This window comes from Pygocentrus nattereri, chromosome 4, assembly GCF_015220715.1.
Source record: "Pygocentrus nattereri isolate fPygNat1 chromosome 4, fPygNat1.pri, whole genome shotgun sequence".
In the NCBI taxonomy this organism is placed as follows: Eukaryota; Metazoa; Chordata; class Actinopteri; order Characiformes; family Serrasalmidae; genus Pygocentrus; species Pygocentrus nattereri.
In genome coordinates this window covers 30,856,459-30,874,664 of record NC_051214.1, presented here as the reverse complement: position 1 = coordinate 30,874,664, position 18,206 = coordinate 30,856,459, and the positions used below count along the sequence as shown (strand labels likewise).

The window sequence follows — 18,206 nt, the reverse complement described above, 5'->3', positions numbered from 1 at the left end:
GAAAATTTGCTTTCCATTGCTGAATACTCATGCTCTGGATCAGTATGTGTCCTACTCACTCTCAGCAAGATCATCAGATCAGCTAGACAGAACTGGTGTTAAGTGAAGGATTGGATGTCAGAAAGGACTTGCTGCAACCCTTTGTGTACCTTCTGTAGTCTATGAATAAGATTGATGTATTGAGTTCTGTGATTTGAGACAGGATGAGCACAGAGAGAGACAGTGGGGAAAATCCCTGCTCTCTGTACTGCAATGTGAGACCGATTAGCTCTGTCTGTGATGCTTAAATTAAAACATTTCACCATTCACTGCTTCTCTTCAACTGTGGAGTCATGCTTGCAGCCCTGCTTACATACAAAATGCTGCTTTTACATCAAAGACAGATCTCTTACCTCTGCTTTTCACCCTTTTCTCCTTCTGCACTGAAATGCATCTGTAATATGTGAAATCATGGTTTAAGTAAAAGACTCCAGACTTTTTTTAGCTAGAATTTTAGGCTTCATATTTATATGGTTGTTTTCAAGTCATCTTGGCTTGGACTCCCTCTTTTCCTGCCTGTTGCTTTGTACTTTCATTGTTCAGTGTACAACTCATGTTAAATTTCTGTTCAAGTACTTAGAATGATGTAAAGCTTTCAGCCTTGTGAGACACTGTTCGCTTATTTAAATACAGAGGACCAAAGCTCTTTATTTTCTGTTGAGTGTTATAACTTTATATGGATAAGAGTAGTGACACCGACTCTTCAGTGACCCATATAATCATGGAATTTCTTATTAGTTGATTAGAATGCTGACATTAAACTATAAAGGTGAGCTGTGCAATGCATAAAGTTAACTTGATCTGCTTTGAGTCCTGCCTGTCGTCTTGATGACCTTCCGTAAACCCTCATGTCCACCTCTTCACTCTTAAATCAGGATCCCTTGTGGAAGGTGCGTCGCAGTCAGAAGTTGGACATGTCTGCTCGTTTGGAACTGCAGTCGGCACTGGACGCGGAGATCAGAGCCAAGCAGCTGGTCCAGGAGGATCTGCGCAAGGTCAAGGCTGCCAACATCTCCTTTGAGAGGTCAGTACTTTCAGCCTTCCCAAGATTTATGGCTTTTGAAGAGTCACCCCACATTACTTAGCCTCCACTATTGGTGTGCTAATAGTAAGACCAGATGTTACAGAATCTCATTCTGCTTCTGTGAATGGGTCACAAGTGAAACAAATCGCATATTAAACCATACATTTATTTGCACATATTGATATTAGAATTTAATTAGAACATTTATTGTTAGTATGAAAACTTTATAAAATTTTGGGACACACTTCAGAAAAGGCTTTTACTGAATAAAAATCAGCAATATGTTGACATCTTTGTAATATCCATCAGAACAGGCCTAAGAATTACTATGTAGAATTTCTAGAAACTTTTTATTTTAAGATGTTTAGTTCTAAATATAGAAAAGGAAACGTTAAAAATAGCCTGGGAATTGCATTAGCCAGTAAAATATCAGAAAACTTGCATCAGTTGTGAGAGTGTTGTCATTACTTAGGCAATGTAATGCTATGAGGCAATGTAGTGTAGCAGAGCTAAGATTAAAGTTTAGAAAAAGCAATTAGAGTTTTGACATTTGTATCATTACAGTGCGAGAAAAAACAGGTTAGAGAAAACCTATCCAAAAATCTGAAAAATTACTGACAAGACCAAAACAATGCTTACTGTTTCTCAACATAAAACAATGAATGCCTCCAAAGCAGTGGTGGGGAACAGAGGGCTGGTGTCCAGCATGGTTTGGTGATTTCTTTTCTCTATCACACAGAGAAAAAAAACATCTTGAGTTTTTCAGATGTATTTAAGGAGGAATATCACCAAACTGTGATGGAATCCCTACCCATACTCTCAGGTTATGATCTATTTACATTGGGTACATTTTGTTGCATCTCTCCTGTTTCCAAGTCATTTTTTTTTCTTGTAGCAAACTGAAAGACGCAGAGGCAAGAAACAGGGAGCTGGAGGAACAGTTAGAAGGCATGAAGAAAGATCTGGAAGAGAGTCGGTCACGCACTGACAGAGGTGACAGTGCAGCATAAATCCTGCTATTGTTTATAAAACACCACTATTTGTTCCAGCCCTTTTCCACAGAATCATAGCAACCTTAAAAATACATTAACTTTGTTATATTTTTGTATTACGACCTGTACATTTGTAATTTGTACCAGTAATGTAGGAGAATGGTTAGTGAAGAAACATTCAGAAGATCTTACCTCACAGGTCAATGTTCAAACAAAGCCATGTATTTTTTTTTTTTTTTTTTTTTTTTTACCTTTTTTACTTTTTTATATAATTTGAATGCCAGCTGACCTTTACATTTGTGTAAAAAGTTCATGATGAATAGAGCAATTGAAATGATCCAGAACTACTTGACCAAAAACGTTTAATATTAATATTATTTTTTCCCTTCACCTGTGAAGATACCATTTTGTTCTGAAATCATATTGCAATATATTTTCAACACATTTTTAAGTGCGCATGAAATGAAGCCAAATCTACCACCTGTATTCCATTTTTTGTACAGAGTAAATAATCCCTGTTCAAATTATGAATTTATTTCCTCCACTGCAGGTTTAAAACTTCCAGACTTTCAGGACTCTATCTTTGAGTACTTCAACACCTCTCCTTTGGCTCATGACCTAACATTCAGAGTGAGTATTTCTCATGGCATATTTCCATCTGCTTTTGCATTGTCCAGCCTTAACAAGCTTCCATCTGTTTGTCGTCATAATAATAATGATAATAATAATAATAATAATGACTTCCAGTTACGTGGCTTTGCTGCCATTAATAAGGCACCATGTGTCTCCATAAAAAAGAAAAAAACATGTTTTATCAGAATGTAGGGACATCACTGTTATATAATTAAACGTTTTAAAATGGGTAATGCACAGATTGAAATGAGTAAGAATCCATTAAAGAGTAGTGACTGCTGTTTCTTGCATCTGCTGGATTACACTGTTCCAGTTCATGAGTGTAATTTCAAAGCCAAGTTGTGGCAAATGTGTGTGTGGTATGATGCTTCCTGCTCTCCTCTAATAGAATCAGTCTGGCTGCAGTTACATCCAGCTTTCAGCCATGTGATACAATAGTTACAGTCTGCTCCAGAGCAGTAGCTAATCACCAAGGATCATGTCAAGGGCTTACAGCAACAAAGAAAGAGCTTGCAGTTGACCACAGCCATAAAGTGACCTGTGCTATTTTCTCATATTCTGACAGTTACCTAGGAAGAGGGCCTAAACAAATGGAAATATTGTACAGGCCTAAAGTCACATTTAGTTCCCATGTTGACAGTCTTGCTGCCTGATTTCAGGGCTTATGTATTCCTTTTGGATTGGTTTGGTGAAAAGTAGTCAAATTTACAGAATTTTCCACTTAGCCCAGATGTTTTGCAAATTTTGCTTCTTAAGCGCTGAAGCTGCAAAGCTCACAGATTTTGTGTGGGTTATGGCCCATTTGGCAGGCTGTGGCTTTGAGGATGGAATTTTCTTACTGAGAAGAATCAAAATCAAGGGGAGTTTAGGCTAAATAAAAGCTTTGTCACCTATAATTTTATTTTTGTCCTCCCCAAAAAGGACTCTGTCTCTTCCTCGTCTGCATCCTCTCTGCTAGCATTTTGGGATGAAGTAAGTTGGCTGTTAAGAGCTCCCCCACCCTCCATCACCTGTAACCCCTGTGGAAGAGGAGCCGTCAGCAGACAAAAAGCGTGCAATACCTCAACGTTGTTAAGACCAACAAAAAGTTTTAGATCACGGTTGATGACGAGTAGACTTTGAAGCTCTGCTCTTTTGTCTTGAATTGCATGGCGTAATTTTAAAGATCTTTAAAGCATCTGTACTAAATATATAATGTTCACTGTTTAAAAACTAGCACCTGTGAAGCAGTACTGAAACATCTTTTTGTCTGCTGACTGTGTTCTCCTTCCATAATTTGCCCAGTCCCAGATCACGTCAAAGCTAATTCTAGGTGCTAAAGGTTAGCAAGCCAAAGCATAGAGCGTGCTTTCAGGATTAGCAACCTCAAGTTAGCATTAACTGCCTTCTTGTACCTTCTAACCTCTTAAAAAGCTAATGTGAATCATGTCATGCCTCATTTGTTTAGACTGCATATTCATGCTGCAGGTCATGTTAGCGCTTAAGAGTGGAGTAGGATTAACCCCCTTAATTAGGAATGAATTGTTAACTGAGAAAAACATATGAAAAAGAAATCAGTGATAATTGCATTGTGTGGGGAGATATTCTGGGGATGCTGATTGGGGTACTAAGCCAATGAAAAGGGAAATGAGTATTGCAGGCAGGTGCCTGTAATCAAAACCTTAAAAATAGTGACATCTGACTGTAATGCAGTGTGAGAAGAATCAAATTAATAATCTAGATGATCTCTGTTGTTTGTGACTCTTGCTATATCAAACATTAGTTTCACTAGGATTTTTCTATATTTATAATTAAGACTATAATTACTGTGTTTTTAACCTTCACCATGTATATATGCATACAGTTACATGCAATCATACATTCTAGCAAAATTGCATTCCTTTGTATTTTTTAATTAAAAAAAAAAAATTCTGTCAACTTGATGAGTAACCAGCACATTTAAAATGTTTTGTATGGCAGCCAACTGAAACACGTATAATTGATTTAAAGGTCCTTGGCCACTATAAAGTTTAAAGTCCTATTCATCTGACCCTTCTGTCTGATGTAGTTCTAGAACTCAAGTGTCTAGATCAGATAAGATCCTACCAAGTGTGCTACATAAAACTTCATGGCATTGGCAAAAAATGTTGTGCATTCATACATTGTTACTGTTGAACCTGTTAACACTCCCACTCAGAGATTTCATGATGATTTAGGGTGTTATTGTTAGTGTGTGTGTGTGCATCTGTATGGTGTGTGGTTGTGTGGAAGGTTTGTTTTTAAAAGTCTTGACCCCACCTGCTGGAAGGAAATGATATTTGGCAAGAAGGTTTCCCGAGTCCAGCTCTGGACTAACAGTGGTGCGCAAATCCTGGGGAAAATCCTTGTTAGCCTAACACTAGATGTATTCGTATTCGTTTGTGAGCCTCTTTTCAAATGAAAGGGGATGTTTTTACAAATATAAAGAGCAAAGAAATAATCACTCTGAACTGATGTATACTATACCTTCTTCACAAACATACAGTGTACTACCTTTCACCTAAGTCTTCCTCTCCCACTCTCCAGACTAGCTCAGTCAGTGAGGTGGAAGCCACGCCTCAGAAATCAGACGTTCCCTCTTCCTCCCCTTCAGTGGCTTCAGAGCAGGATGTGAGTGTCCACCTTATACTTCCTCTGACATTCCACCTCAGTGCTCACTTCCTGGCTCAATAACCGCTGTCTGTAATAGCAAGCCTTTCACCCTCTTGGTCACTTCATTTCACTCATTCTCGAGATGCTTGATAAAGCAGAAAAGCATGGTTTTCACGATTTCTCATGAACCAGAAGGTACTTGTTTGTTTTCTTGTTTTGAAGTAATATTTAGCATGACAGTAAATATTTGTGCAAATTTTTGTACATGAATAAGTACAAAATAAATGAATATATGAATAATTGGCCAGCCTACTTGTGAATTAACCACTTATTTGACCTGTAAAACATTTTGAAATTTGCGAATCAATTTTGGGTTGCCTGTAATTAAACAGAAAAAAATCCCAAAACAGATCTCACCTAAACCTTAGCTGAATCCATGGAATAGTAGTGTTGCTAGTTTACATCTTGTACAGCCAGAGTGTCTGGTCATTTACATCTTTCGGTGTGTTCAAGAACTACCTACTGTGACATGTCCGCTTGACTGATGTGCAAAATAACCAATCGCAGACCTTTTGTGTGATGTGTAGAAACACAAACACAAAGCAGCATGTAATGACTCGTGATTACCAGGTAAAGCTGTATCTGCTTTCAACAAAAGAAAAGATTTATAAACGCTTTTGCAGTTGTTTGACCAGCGCTCTGAAATCACATGCTTGTGAACTTCATTGATTACTAGGTTAGTACTCTAAATGCGTCTCTCCAGTTATTGTCAAAATTGTTTTCTCAATAACTTTTTAGGAGCCAGCAAAGACCTCTGCTACCACCCCAGCTGCCCCTTCTCCAGTCTACCAGTCCTCTCTGCTTACAGCGCCAAAGGTACAGTTGACTACTCAGGGAATTGACATTTTTCCTGACATGAGGCTAAAAATATAAATATTTGATCTAACTTACGGACACAAATTAGAAAATCTTTAAGAAAGAAAGTGTAGTTCTGCCTCTAACATATGTTTGCATGCTAGGATATTTATTAACCCCATTCTTGGTTCTTACCAGCCTTTTTGGTGTTTGTATCCACAGCCTAAAGCTCATCAGTTGAGCATAAAAACTTTCTCCAGCCCAACTCAGTGCACACACTGCACCTCTCTGATGGTGGGCCTGATCAGACAGGGCTATGCTTGCGAGGGTTGGTTCACCATCCAGCATCTACGAATGCATTTCTTCTTAATAGTAGAACTGACAGTTACCACTCCTGTTTAGTTTTTGAAAGAGTAAATTGAAGATTTTTGTCTGATTTTGTTGATTGAATGTCATTTTATTTTCATTTATTTTTTCCCTCTCAGTGTGTTCCTTCATCTGTCACGTTTCCTGCAAGGACAATGCTCCTCAAGTGTGCCCCATTCCACCAGAGCAGGCCAAAAGGCCTCTGGGTATTGATGTGCAGAGAGGCATAGGCACAGCCTACAAAGGTTTTGTCAGGGTAAGTTTGCATTTTAGTCCGAGCCCCACTGTCATGTCTAATTCTGTGCTGTTTATTTCCTCACTTCCTCATATGCTGTTCATATTTGGTATATATGAGAATTATGCTGAAGTGATAGTGATTATCGTGTCTGTGCTGTTCTTTCAGATCCCCAAGCCCACTGGGGTGAAGAAAGGCTGGCAGAGAGCATACGCTGTGGTGTGTGACTGCAAGCTTTTCCTGTATGAGGTTCCTGAAGGGAAGTCCACTCAGCCTGTTGTGGTGGCAAGCCAAGTCCTTGACCTCAGGTTTCTTTTGCTTACCCTGCTAGGGCTTCTTTTGTTTGTTTGTTCTTTACACACCCATACTAACAGATGGTTCAAGATTTATTTTCAGTTCTTGTGATGCTTTCTCTCTTTATGATACAGAGATGAGGACTTCTCTGTAAGCTCTGTGTTGGCATCTGATGTGATTCACGCTACACGCAAAGATGTTCCCTGCATATTTAGAGTAAGTCCCTTCAAACAAAGTTAGATCTATATAATATTAAATCTCTTCTTTCCTGTACTAGTATTATGATTGTTTGACCTGCGTAGGTAACATCGTCCACGCTGAGCTCGCCGGTGCGGGCCGTTTCTCTGCTAGTTCTGGCTGAGAGCGAGGCTGAAAAAAGGAAGTGGGTGGGCATCCTGGAGGGCCTGCAGAGCATCCTGGCCAAGAACTGCCTGAAGAACCGAGTAGTGCACGTCCTGCATGAGGCTTATGACAGCAGCCTGCCTGCCATCAAAACCACACTGTCTGCGGCCGTTGTTGGTCAGTGAGCCTTTATCCTTTTTTTTTGCCTTTTTAAAAATTATTTTTGTATTTTGACTTTGGGAAATTTCTGGAGCTGACTGTGATTGTGTCATTAGAAATGAAGTCATGGAGTCCTGTAACACCTGTGAAAACTTTGGATTGTTTTCCTTTGTTTTCATTGAGATTGTATTTTCACAGTGTATAACGTGTACTATCTTTGTATTTCTCATTGCTTCCCACATGCTGCTTTTCTCCTGTAGATCGGGAGCGAATTGCATTGGGCACCGAAGAGGGTTTGTTTGTGGTTGAGATCACCAGAGATAGTAAGAATCCTGTACCCCAGTATATCTTTAAATCAATTAAACCAAAATATGATCTATCTAATTTTTACATTACAAAATTATTTTACTTGTCCGTGTTTCCTTGTTTTCTCAAGTCATTGTGCGTGCTGCCGACTGCAAGAAAGTTCACCAGATCGACTTGATCCCCAAAGAGAAAATGGTGGTCCTGCTGTGTGGTCGCAACCGCCATGTGCACCTCCACCCCTGGGGTGCGCTGGAGGGTGCTGAAGCTGCTTTTGATGTGAAGCTGACTGAGACTAAAGGCTGCCAGGCTCTGACTACAGGTGTGCTGCGGCCTGGGGGCCCCGCCTGCCTGTTAGCAGCAGTCAAGCGGCAAGTCCTGTGCTACGAGATCACTCGTGCTAAGCCCCACTACCGCAAGCTGTGGGAGGTGCAGGCGCCAGGTGTAGTGCAGTGGCTTGGCATGGTGCGGGAACGCTTGTGCGTGGGCTACCCATCAGGCTTCGCCCTGCTTGCCCTGCAGGGTGAGTCGTCACCTGTGAGTCTGGTGAGCCCTGGGGATCCATCACTGGCTTTCCTGGCCCAGCAACCTCTGGATGCGCTGCATGCCATGGAAGTGGGAAATAATGAGCTGCTTCTGTGCTTCAGTCAACTGGGAGTTTATGTAGATGCTCAGGGACGGCGCTCCCGCACACAGGAGCTTATGTGGCCTGCCACACCACTCGCCTGCAGTATGTATCTGTGTGTGTGTGTGTGTGTGTGTGTGTGTGTGTGTGTTAAAGTAATGTGCAAAGTTTTCCAGCTTTGACTTGTTAGGTAATCTCAAACTAACTTGCTTATGTGGTATTCAGAAATGGTGACTTGTGAAATCTCAGCTTGAGAAAGCACTGATTAAATTAGGACTGGCAACCTTGATGTGATAAATTAATGAAACTTTCCAACCTTGCATGTGTGACTTAATCTGTCATTTCAAATAACCCACTTTCCATTATGATAGTTAAGTGATACTTTTTATAATCCCACAAACGGGAAAATTCCACCTCTGCATTTAACCAGTCCGTGAAGTGAAACACAACATACACACTAGTGAATACACACACCCTAGGGGCAGTGAGCACACTTGCCCAGAGTGGTGGGCAGCCCTATCCACGGCGCCCGGGGAGCAATTGGGGATTAGGTGTCTTGCTCCAGGATACCTCAGTCATGGACTGTCGGCAATGGTGATCGATCCGGCAACCTTCCGCTCACAGGGCCAGTTCCAGCCCATGACTGCCCCACAGTGCCCTCAGTCTGGACGGAATGAAACACTAAACACATGCAGTAAATGCAGTGTTTAAAAAGAGCATGGGATAACAAGTATATAGCTGAAGTTTGTTACAGACCACAACCCTTTAACACAAAGTTTCAGCTGAATTAGTTATTTAACTAGCTAGTTAGTTTATGTGTAATGTAAACTATAGACCATCCAGCAGTTTCAGGTTGTCTTGCCTGATTCCTTTAAAAACTGCATTTACTATGTGCAGCACTTCAGTTCTGTTCTTCACACTGAAGCTTTATAATGTAAGGCTCATTATTTGAAGTTATGTCAAAACTGACAGGTTTTCAGTAAAATGTTCAAGTTCTTTACTAAAGGCTGAATACTCTCATCCAGTTACATAGGACTTCAGGCTTCAAGATGGCTGCTACTACTGCTACTTTTTCCTTAGATGTATAGATATATATGTAGATATATAGTGTCAGAAACCACATATGCATTTAAGTTTGACATTTCTTAACAACCCTGTGCTGTTTGAAAGTATGTGAAGATTTATCCAGTTTGCAAGATTTTAATCGATCAACTATAAGCTTCTACTTTTCTTCAGCTAAATTAGCCCCTTATATCCAGAGCAAGTCTAAATAAGCCAACTTTAGCCAACAGGCAAGTCCGGTACATTTGGGTTATGGCAGAAAATTTTTATTTTTTGACTGTAATGCTGCTTTACAGGAAAGCAGACCATAGGAAATACTGCTTGAATTACATGCATATAACAAGCACATCACATAAAATAATGACCAGGAACATTTTCATCAGCAACCAATTTATCACTGAATTTGTCCTCTTTCCAGGCTCAAACTCCACTTACCTAACTGTGTACAGCGACTATGGAGTCGATGTGTTTGATGTCCATACCACAGAATGGGTCCAGACCATTTCATTAAGAAAGGTAAGAGACAGCACTAACTATGTTTTCAAGGCAGAGTAAACAACAATGCTGGAGATAGTAGTGATAGCTTCTTTTTTGTATTCAAAAATGGAATCCTAATATACAGAAATAATGTCCTTTACTGACTCCTGTTCACTGCCTCATTAGATCAGACCTTTGAATGTAGAGGGCAGTCTCAACCTTCTGGGCTCAGAGCAGCCCCGGCTCATCTACTTCAGCAACAACTCTGCAGGTACACCTTTTTACCTTTAGTCAAACCAGCTCTGTCGCATGAACCCTGTACTGTGCAGTTGTTTCTTCCTCATTAACTAATCCAAGCACCTTTTAAACAGTTTTTCAGGGTCTCTCAGTCTTTCACTGATGTCCTGTCTTTTGATAAGCCAGGGCATAACACATTCCGTCAGAGCTCAGTTTCTGTGCTGAAGATTTGCAATCCAGTTTGTGCTGTGATGTTGCTATATTCCATAGATAGATAACACTCCTAAATTATTTATACTTCCAACATGCTCATGAAACATGTGCCCTCATGTAACCAGACTCTGTGGCTCCTTTAAGTTCAGATGCAGGTAATTCATTGTCACGTATAGACCTGCTGTCTGAGTAAAGACACTCCGATTTAGAAATCTGTGGCATATCTGGCCTCACTCTGTGCCACTCTCTGTTTCCAATTCATTTCCTCTCAGCCCTGGCAGATTGCCCTGATGATAATGGCGCTTGTGTTTGGTAAACTGAAATGACCTCATTCATCACACCTCCTTCAGCCCGTCTGCCCAAGACTTCAACACACACTGCCACTCTAAGCTGCCTTGACGTATAGGGCATGAATAAAAGCAAGTTTTGACATGATGGCCTCTAGGCCTGCACGATAAAACAATAACAATGATTACTTTTAAAAAGTTTTTTTTTTTGCACATTCAAGGTATTTTTGCTAAAATCATAATGCCATTGTGTTCCAAAATTCAATTTAGCAGGACAGTTTTGATATCTAAACAGTCACTGCTTCTGTGGATTGAGTAACACCTATTACTTGCCAGACAGGAAGGGAGAAGTCTAGCCTTTCAATAATAACAGCATAATCAAGTGTGATGGATGAGTAAGCTAGCTAGCATTTTTAGTGAGAGCTTGAGGAAAACATCTCAGAGCAAGAGATGGTGACAAAAAGCCAGTAGTGCTCTGAAAAATCTTTCTCTTTTTGAGTGTTAAAACAAGTGTTGCATACTTTTTGCATGTTGAATTTCAAGGCCCTGGAAAAGTACATTGTTTGCGAAATATATATACACTTTATTAGAAACACATCCTTGTTTTTTTCATTGTCCATTTATTGCAGCTCCAGTTATTGTATAGGAGCACTTTGTAGTTCTACAGTTACAGACTGTAGTCCATCTGTTTCTCTGTATACTCTGTTAGGCCCTTTTCACCCTATTCTTCAATGGTCAGGACCCCCACAGGACCACCACAGACCAGGTTATTATTTGGGTGGTGGATCATTTTCAGCACTACAGTGACACTGACATGGTGTTGGTGTGTTAGTGTGTTGTGCTGGATCTAGTGGATAAGGCACAGCAGTGCTGCTGGAGTTTTTAAACTCTCTAAACACTCCTGCCTTGTTGGCCCACCTTGTAAATGTAAAATCAGAGACGCTCATCTGTTGCTGTACAGTTTGTGTTGGTCATCCTCTGATCCTTCATCAGTGGTTACAGGATACTGTTGGCTGTGTGACTAAAATGCTGAGAATTATGCCCCACCCAAATCATACCTGCTCTGTGTTTTACTGTGGGACATCCTGACCACTGAAGAACAGGATGAAAGGGGGCCAACAGAGTATGCAGAGAAACAGAAGGACTACAGTCTGTAGTTGTAGAACTACAAAGTGCATCTATATGGTGTAATTGGAGCTGACCTATTAAACAGTGAATGAATAATCAGCTAGGTGTTCCTAATAAGATACTATAAAGTGTGTCTACATTTTGCAAATGCTGCTCTTTTACAGGGCCTTTAAATTCATCACTCATCATGCAACATGTGGTGTTGATGTTATTACTATCAGTATTTTACATATGCTTATTTCACATTCATAATGTTGTATATTACTTCAGAATAAACAAACTACTCAGGCTTAAAATTGAGCCTTATTGGTAATTTATCTACCTGCACTGACTCTGATTTTTTTTATTTTTTTGTTCTTCCTGCCCTGCTTTCGTCTTCCTCTGTTGTTTCTACAGAAGGGTGTGATCTAACCATCCCTGAGACTTCAGACAACAGTAAGAAACTCATGGTGAGAACGCGGAGCAAGAGGAAGTTTCTCTTCAAGGTTCCTGAAGAGGAGCGGATACAACAGAGGAGGTAGGAGGACTTTGCCCTCTGGTCATTTTCACTTGCAGATCGCCTCATCATCTTATAACATAAAAGCCGGTGGATGATTGTTTCATATATGTTTATCCAACAGGGAGATGCTGAGAGATCCAGAAATGAGATCTAAGCTGATTTCCAACCCCACTAACTTCAACCATGTGGCCCACATGGGTCCAGGAGATGGAATGCAAGTCCTCATGGACCTGCCTCTGGTAATGTCTTTACTCATCAGACTTAGACACTAGGAGGTTAATAGCTCAAGAGACTGTTGGATGATGGTTAGTAGAACAGGGCTGGATTGAGGGGCATGTGGTACTAGATAAGCACACCAACACTGAACATCAGTGAACAGAGGCCCAGTGCCGCAATAGTTACTCATATCTAATCCCACATCCTATTGTTAATTTTGTCATTGTCATAAGAAATCCTCCCATCTGTGAAGCAGCATTCTTTTCATACAATCTGCTGATGTAGCTTTCAAGATTTTGTTCAACGTAGTTATCCAATTCGATTAAGCCATTTATTATGAAATTTTTACACAACGTGAAGAGCAGCTGCTCCTTTCAAATAGTGGAAAAATGCAGTTTTAAGGTTTTCTTATGACAGTTTGTTCTTTGAAGTATCGTGGGCAAGAGTTGTAGTTGATAGCCTTGCTTAGGACCTAATGAGTCCACCAAGGCCTCTGGAGTCACCCTAAGGTTCGTGGCATTATGCTGTTACACAGCACTGTATCCTCACTTCTTCGCTGCTCACCTTGTCTTCTTTTTCTTACGCTGTAGTAGCTTCCACTTTTCCACCCTCCCACCCTTTTTCCTCCTTCTTTCTGTTTCACTCCTTTCCTTGTCTCTTTCCCTCTGTGGTTGTGGATTTGCACTGGTCTCTGGTTGCCGTGGCAGCAGCCGAGTGAGAGTCCTTCCCCCTCATCCTCTCGTCACCACGCCCTGATCTCTCCTCCAACCAACTTTGAGCACGTGTATCACATGAGTCCCATCTCTGCTGGGTTCTATCTGCAGAAAGAGCCTTCCTCGCAGCAGAGCCTGCCACAGCTCTCCTCCTCTTCCTCCTCACCTTCCACCTCCTCCCTCGGAAGGGTAGGCTAGCACCCCCTTTCCCTCTCTCCATCTGTGCCTGCCTCACAGCCCCCCTTCCCTTCTTTTCCTTTTCTTTTCCCTTCTTTTCCCTTGATCATTCATGCTCACTCTCTTTCTCCCCTTTTATTTTATGCTTGAAAGCTGTAGCCTATCTGCAGAGGCTTTGTAACCATGTTTTTTGTTTTTTTTTTTTTTTTTCGTGAATTGTTCTTGAGCTGGTCATGCAATAAATGGACTATGGTCAAATAGCAATCAAGTCAGGCTAGTAATAGGGGGTCAGTCCCATTCATCTGCCTCATTCCACAACTTTCATCAGCATCTAACTTACCTTAAACAGGTCAAATATTTGCCAGACATGACCAGTCCACAGTTAGTACTGTTTCTTAGTCAGGGTCATAATAAACCTTTAACAACTCAAGTTTATGAGCTTTCTAGAATAATGATTTTTCTGCATCAGCATACCATCAAGTCCCCAGGACCATGATGAAGAATAAACACAATCCTAAAAAGAACATTGTACTTTGGCCTCCACTGTATGTGTATGTCCAAGTGGTTTAGATGTGATTGAGCCATTGAACAGTTTGCTGTCTCAATTACATTCGTGATTTAAAAACCTACTTTGTGCAAAGATGAATATTAAAGCACTTGCTGGGGTTGGGCAGCGTCCACTTTTTTCCCATGCATTCAAACCTCTCTTCAGATAGTAGTGTGGTATACAGTATTCCATTGGTGGGCGCAAGTATTCGCTGGTTGGTTCTACAGTTTGGTTTGCATACACAGTAACCACATGGGTGATTACAGAGCTCAACCAATCATTCAATAAATGTCAAACTGTCAGCTAACAAGAAGTCAATGTTAAAACGTGCTGCTAACTAGGAGACAGAATCTGGTTGTCATCAGCTTACTTAGCACAGTAACAGCTCTGCTCATCACAGAACAAGTCAAATTAAACTGCAGCACTACGAACACAAGATTAGATGATAATGGTTTAAATCTGAGGTAGCAAAATCAAACAGCTGGCAAGACACGTGCAACGTTAACTTGGTGAGAAGGCTACAGACAAACGGTGCCACACAACACCGCACAGGTCAGATTCTGACTAACTGGTGCTCTGCTGAAACAAGTGTAGATTATAAAAACTCTGAGTAAGGAAAGTTGAGTGGCTGGTGTTTGAATGACAAAGACAAAATGGAACCTGTTCTATGGTGTTTGGAGCTGTAGCCTGATAGCTAAGCTTAGCTGAAAAGTGCCTTCGGCTCCACCTAACTGATGCTCATATTATAGCTGGTGTTGGAGTGACAGCAGAAATGGTGTGTGTGTGTGTGTGTGTGTGTGTGTGTGTGTGGTTGTTAAGTGTCGCTGAGCCACTTATGTTCATATGTTTTACTTATGTATTTCATGGTCTTGATTTAGCAGCAGACAGAAAAAGAAACTTTAAATGGTTTGGTATGGATGGTAACCTGTTGGCTCTACAGTGGAAAAGAATCCTGTGAGCCAGTAAACAGCATCTTTGAAGTAATTGCAGGATGCTGAAATTTTAGGTGAGAATAGATGTAGATGTGTAGCACAACCAATCAGGGACTTCTCACACTACCAATCTGAGGGGCCCATCATCCCCTATGTATCCTATATGTAAATGGGTGGAATATGTACATTTGGCCATTTACTATATAGACATGGAACAGAACGCTGATATCTTATTACAGTTATACTGCCCATCCTTAGCATGTGCATGTTCACTGAGTTTTGTTAAATCAGTGAGAGAATTGAACTTTATGTACTAGTCAGAACAGTACAACAAGAAACAACATTGTATCTGACTTAATGTATATGAAGGTACTTGCCACTACAAAACTTGAGTGCATTTACAGAGTATACCATGTCGAGTGCTCCATGTCGGCTGATACCCTGAATTCAAATGTCAGTATTGATATTGTGAGAGAAAACGTTGGATCACTGTGTCGCTGTTGTGTCCAAAAACAAAACAGTGTGGAGAAGAAAAGGAGAGACGAGTTTTGAAGATGGTATGTAGAGCATAAACGCAAGTCTTTCGCTTACTTCTGCTGTGTTTTAATTGTCTGTATTTGTGCCCACTACTACAGAGTGTGATGCCCTCTTCTCAGGATGATTCAATTAGGGAAAAGCCACGTCCCCTCTCTAGTATTTCACGGCAACAGAGGAGTAAGACTCACATCACACGTACTGCCTCAGGTTAGTCATGTCTCTCCACTTCCACCCACACACACACAAATGCTAATCATGCTCATCATTTATGTTGCCTTGATTTTGTGAGAGTGCCAGTCAGTATTAATGTTTTTCATTGGTTGCGGGTATTTGTAGGGGGTGGTGATTTTATTGGAGCCGGGTCATCTCGCAATATCTCAGACCCAGATCAGGACTTCGAGAGAGAGGTAAAAGTCTCTAAATGCGCTTAGTCTCTTTTCTCAAGGAATGTACTCAGGTGCTCTATAAAATTGTGCTTCTATTTTATTCTGTCCTGGCTGTGTCAACTAGGCTGTTTAGTACATGATTCCTTGCTATTGTTACAAACTTCGATCGTATGTCAACCTCAGGCACAAAAAGAGTTCCATGTTTTTGGGTGCCCTGGTTTTGTGGTCAGCAATAACTGCCCCAGTTCTCAAAGTAAATCACAGCTTCAGTAAACCCTCAGGCACTGTTGATCAGTCACTCGTCATGGCTTTAAAAGAGGCCATTAGTAAATTAAGAATATGCATAGGGTGAACACAGTTGTTTTTTTTCTCCCTTAGGCCTCATCCACATTTTATCTGTTTACCTTTTAAAAACAGATTGTTTTCCTCCTTTAAAAAAAAAAAAATCTTCATCCACACAAAAGTGTTTAAAAATGTCTCCATCCACATGAGAAAAAGAACTACTGAATGAGAATCGTCCGCCTGATCAATTCAGCCCAGTAGAGGGCAATAATAACTCATAAAACCTGATGTCATAAACCTCAAAAACAACACTGTGAGTGTCCATATTGTGCATGTTATGGTGTGCCGCAAAGATGAAGGCAGGGTGTTCCAAGCAGCAGGCCTTGATTTGCAGGCCTGCAGACCAGTATAATTACGTATTTTACACAGTCCAATTTTTGCCAGACAGTGCAAGCTTAAAAAACTAAAGAAAGCCTACAGTTGCTGTCTTGAGGTTGTTTACATTGCTATGGTTACACCACTACACCATTACATGGTCTTGATCAAGCGGAGAAGCTACCATTAGGTTTTTCTAGCTTTATAGAGTTTTTTTTTTTTTTTTTTTTTTTTCCCCCCCAAACCTGACTTGTTGGTTAATGATTATCAAGTCATGTAACTTTAAAATCATTGAGGCATTGTAATATTCACAGTTGACACCCATTTAATAGAGCTGAACATTGTAAGTTCTGACACTTTTGTACTACATGGTAATGAAAACAAAGAACAATTCATTTCTGAAATAATTTGGGAGGCTAAAATGCAGAGAATTTTTTTTTTTTCCCCAAACATATGTTCTTCTCGTCTTTCCCTGCAGCCTGACTCAGACTCCACCAAACACTCCACCCCGTCCAACAGCTCTAACCCCAGCAGCCCCCCAAGCCCAAACTCCCCCCATCGTAGCCAGCTCACCCTGGATGGCCTGGAGCACACCCTGGATGGCTGATGAAGAAGACTGCCCTGTTTCCACCTACCTTCACTTTGAAACACACTTTCCTTCCCACTGCTTTCCAGTCAGTTAGGACTTGCTACAAAGTGCCAAGATTCAGACTCTCATCTCCCGGTTTCATCTCCAGACACCTAAGATACCTTTACAGCCAAAACTCTCCACTCTCCAGGCTGCTTGGCTAGAGAAAAAACATCCCCTCTACAGAACTGGGAAACTGACATACAGTCGGAAAACTTCTGTGATGTGCTCTTAGTGGAGTGTGCTGCCTGGCTCAAGCAAGCGGGCCTCAATGAGAATCAAAGTTCCTGCCATGTCTGGCATCTGGATGTGTGTAAAGTCTGCCCCCTGCTGGAGCATCGGTGGTAGCATAGCTAACAGGGTCTAATCATCAGTATGTTGATTTTTGATTTATTTCAATTCCATGTCATGCTCCTGTGAGGGTTTTGTTTTTTTATTTCAGAAGATGGATGGGTAGCTAACAGCTGCCAGGCTGTTGTCAGAAAATATATCAGAAAATATGTCAGAAAATCTAATGCTCACAAAAAAAAAAATCTGTAATCGTGAACTGCTCTGATCATGAAAAAAACTTTTGTGTTTCCTAAAATTACACAAGTGAGGGGAAACTTTCCTGTTTTTAAGTGTTTAATATTTCAGTGCATATGTTCACTCAAGTGGTGGTAGGAAGGACCTGAGCAACTCTTCATGATTCTGGAGACCAAGGATAAGGACGTAGCTGGACCAGTAATGAAAAACACTTTTTTGCTGTTCTTTATCAGTGACAGTTCTCTACGTAGTCTGAGTGTTGGCTCAGAGCAGTTACAAAGAGGCATTGATGCTTATCAGACTGGGGATTTTAAGCCAAACCTGTGGGCACTTTTATTGTAATGTAATTCTTTTTTTCCCCTCCCAGATCTGAATTTTCAGGCAGCCTTTGTACTATTGTTTTAACTTAGACATTTGAGACAAAACATACTTAACAGGTGGAACGCTGCACATTACCACAAAGAAAAAACAAAAGAAAAAGAAATTGAACAGTAATAAGACTTTACAT

General features: G+C 40.7%; 1 protein-coding gene across 7 annotated transcripts in view; it reads left to right on the top strand.

The window, feature by feature from the left end:
- Window positions 1-18,206, top strand: part of cdc42bpb (CDC42 binding protein kinase beta (DMPK-like)) — a 63,957-nt gene that overhangs the window by 45,058 nt on the left and 693 nt on the right. For 2 of the 7 annotated variants that reach the window (XM_037537583.1, XM_017683688.2), the window contains 21 exons: window positions 915-1,063; window positions 1,959-2,056; window positions 2,606-2,685; window positions 3,610-3,660; window positions 5,233-5,316; window positions 6,097-6,174; window positions 6,376-6,481; window positions 6,639-6,775; window positions 6,923-7,062; window positions 7,183-7,264; window positions 7,351-7,567; window positions 7,810-7,872; window positions 7,986-8,582; window positions 9,958-10,055; window positions 10,203-10,287; window positions 12,278-12,398; window positions 12,502-12,619; window positions 13,304-13,498; window positions 15,601-15,709; window positions 15,839-15,909; window positions 17,024-18,206. The exon at window positions 17,024-18,206 is cut by the window's right edge and continues 693 nt beyond it. In XM_037537583.1, the coding sequence (XP_037393480.1) occupies window positions 915-1,063; window positions 1,959-2,056; window positions 2,606-2,685; window positions 3,610-3,660; window positions 5,233-5,316; window positions 6,097-6,174; window positions 6,376-6,481; window positions 6,639-6,775; window positions 6,923-7,062; window positions 7,183-7,264; window positions 7,351-7,567; window positions 7,810-7,872; window positions 7,986-8,582; window positions 9,958-10,055; window positions 10,203-10,287; window positions 12,278-12,398; window positions 12,502-12,619; window positions 13,304-13,498; window positions 15,601-15,709; window positions 15,839-15,909; window positions 17,024-17,152 (2,808 nt within the window). In that variant the 3' untranslated portion in view covers window positions 17,153-18,206. The remainder of the gene's footprint in view (window positions 1-914; window positions 1,064-1,958; window positions 2,057-2,605; window positions 2,686-3,609; window positions 3,661-5,232; window positions 5,317-6,096; window positions 6,175-6,375; window positions 6,482-6,638; window positions 6,776-6,922; window positions 7,063-7,182; window positions 7,265-7,350; window positions 7,568-7,809; window positions 7,873-7,985; window positions 8,583-9,957; window positions 10,056-10,202; window positions 10,288-12,277; window positions 12,399-12,501; window positions 12,620-13,303; window positions 13,499-15,600; window positions 15,710-15,838; window positions 15,910-17,023) is intronic. The other 5 variants (XM_017683690.2, XM_037537584.1, XM_037537585.1 and 2 more) reach the window with 4 other exon arrangements.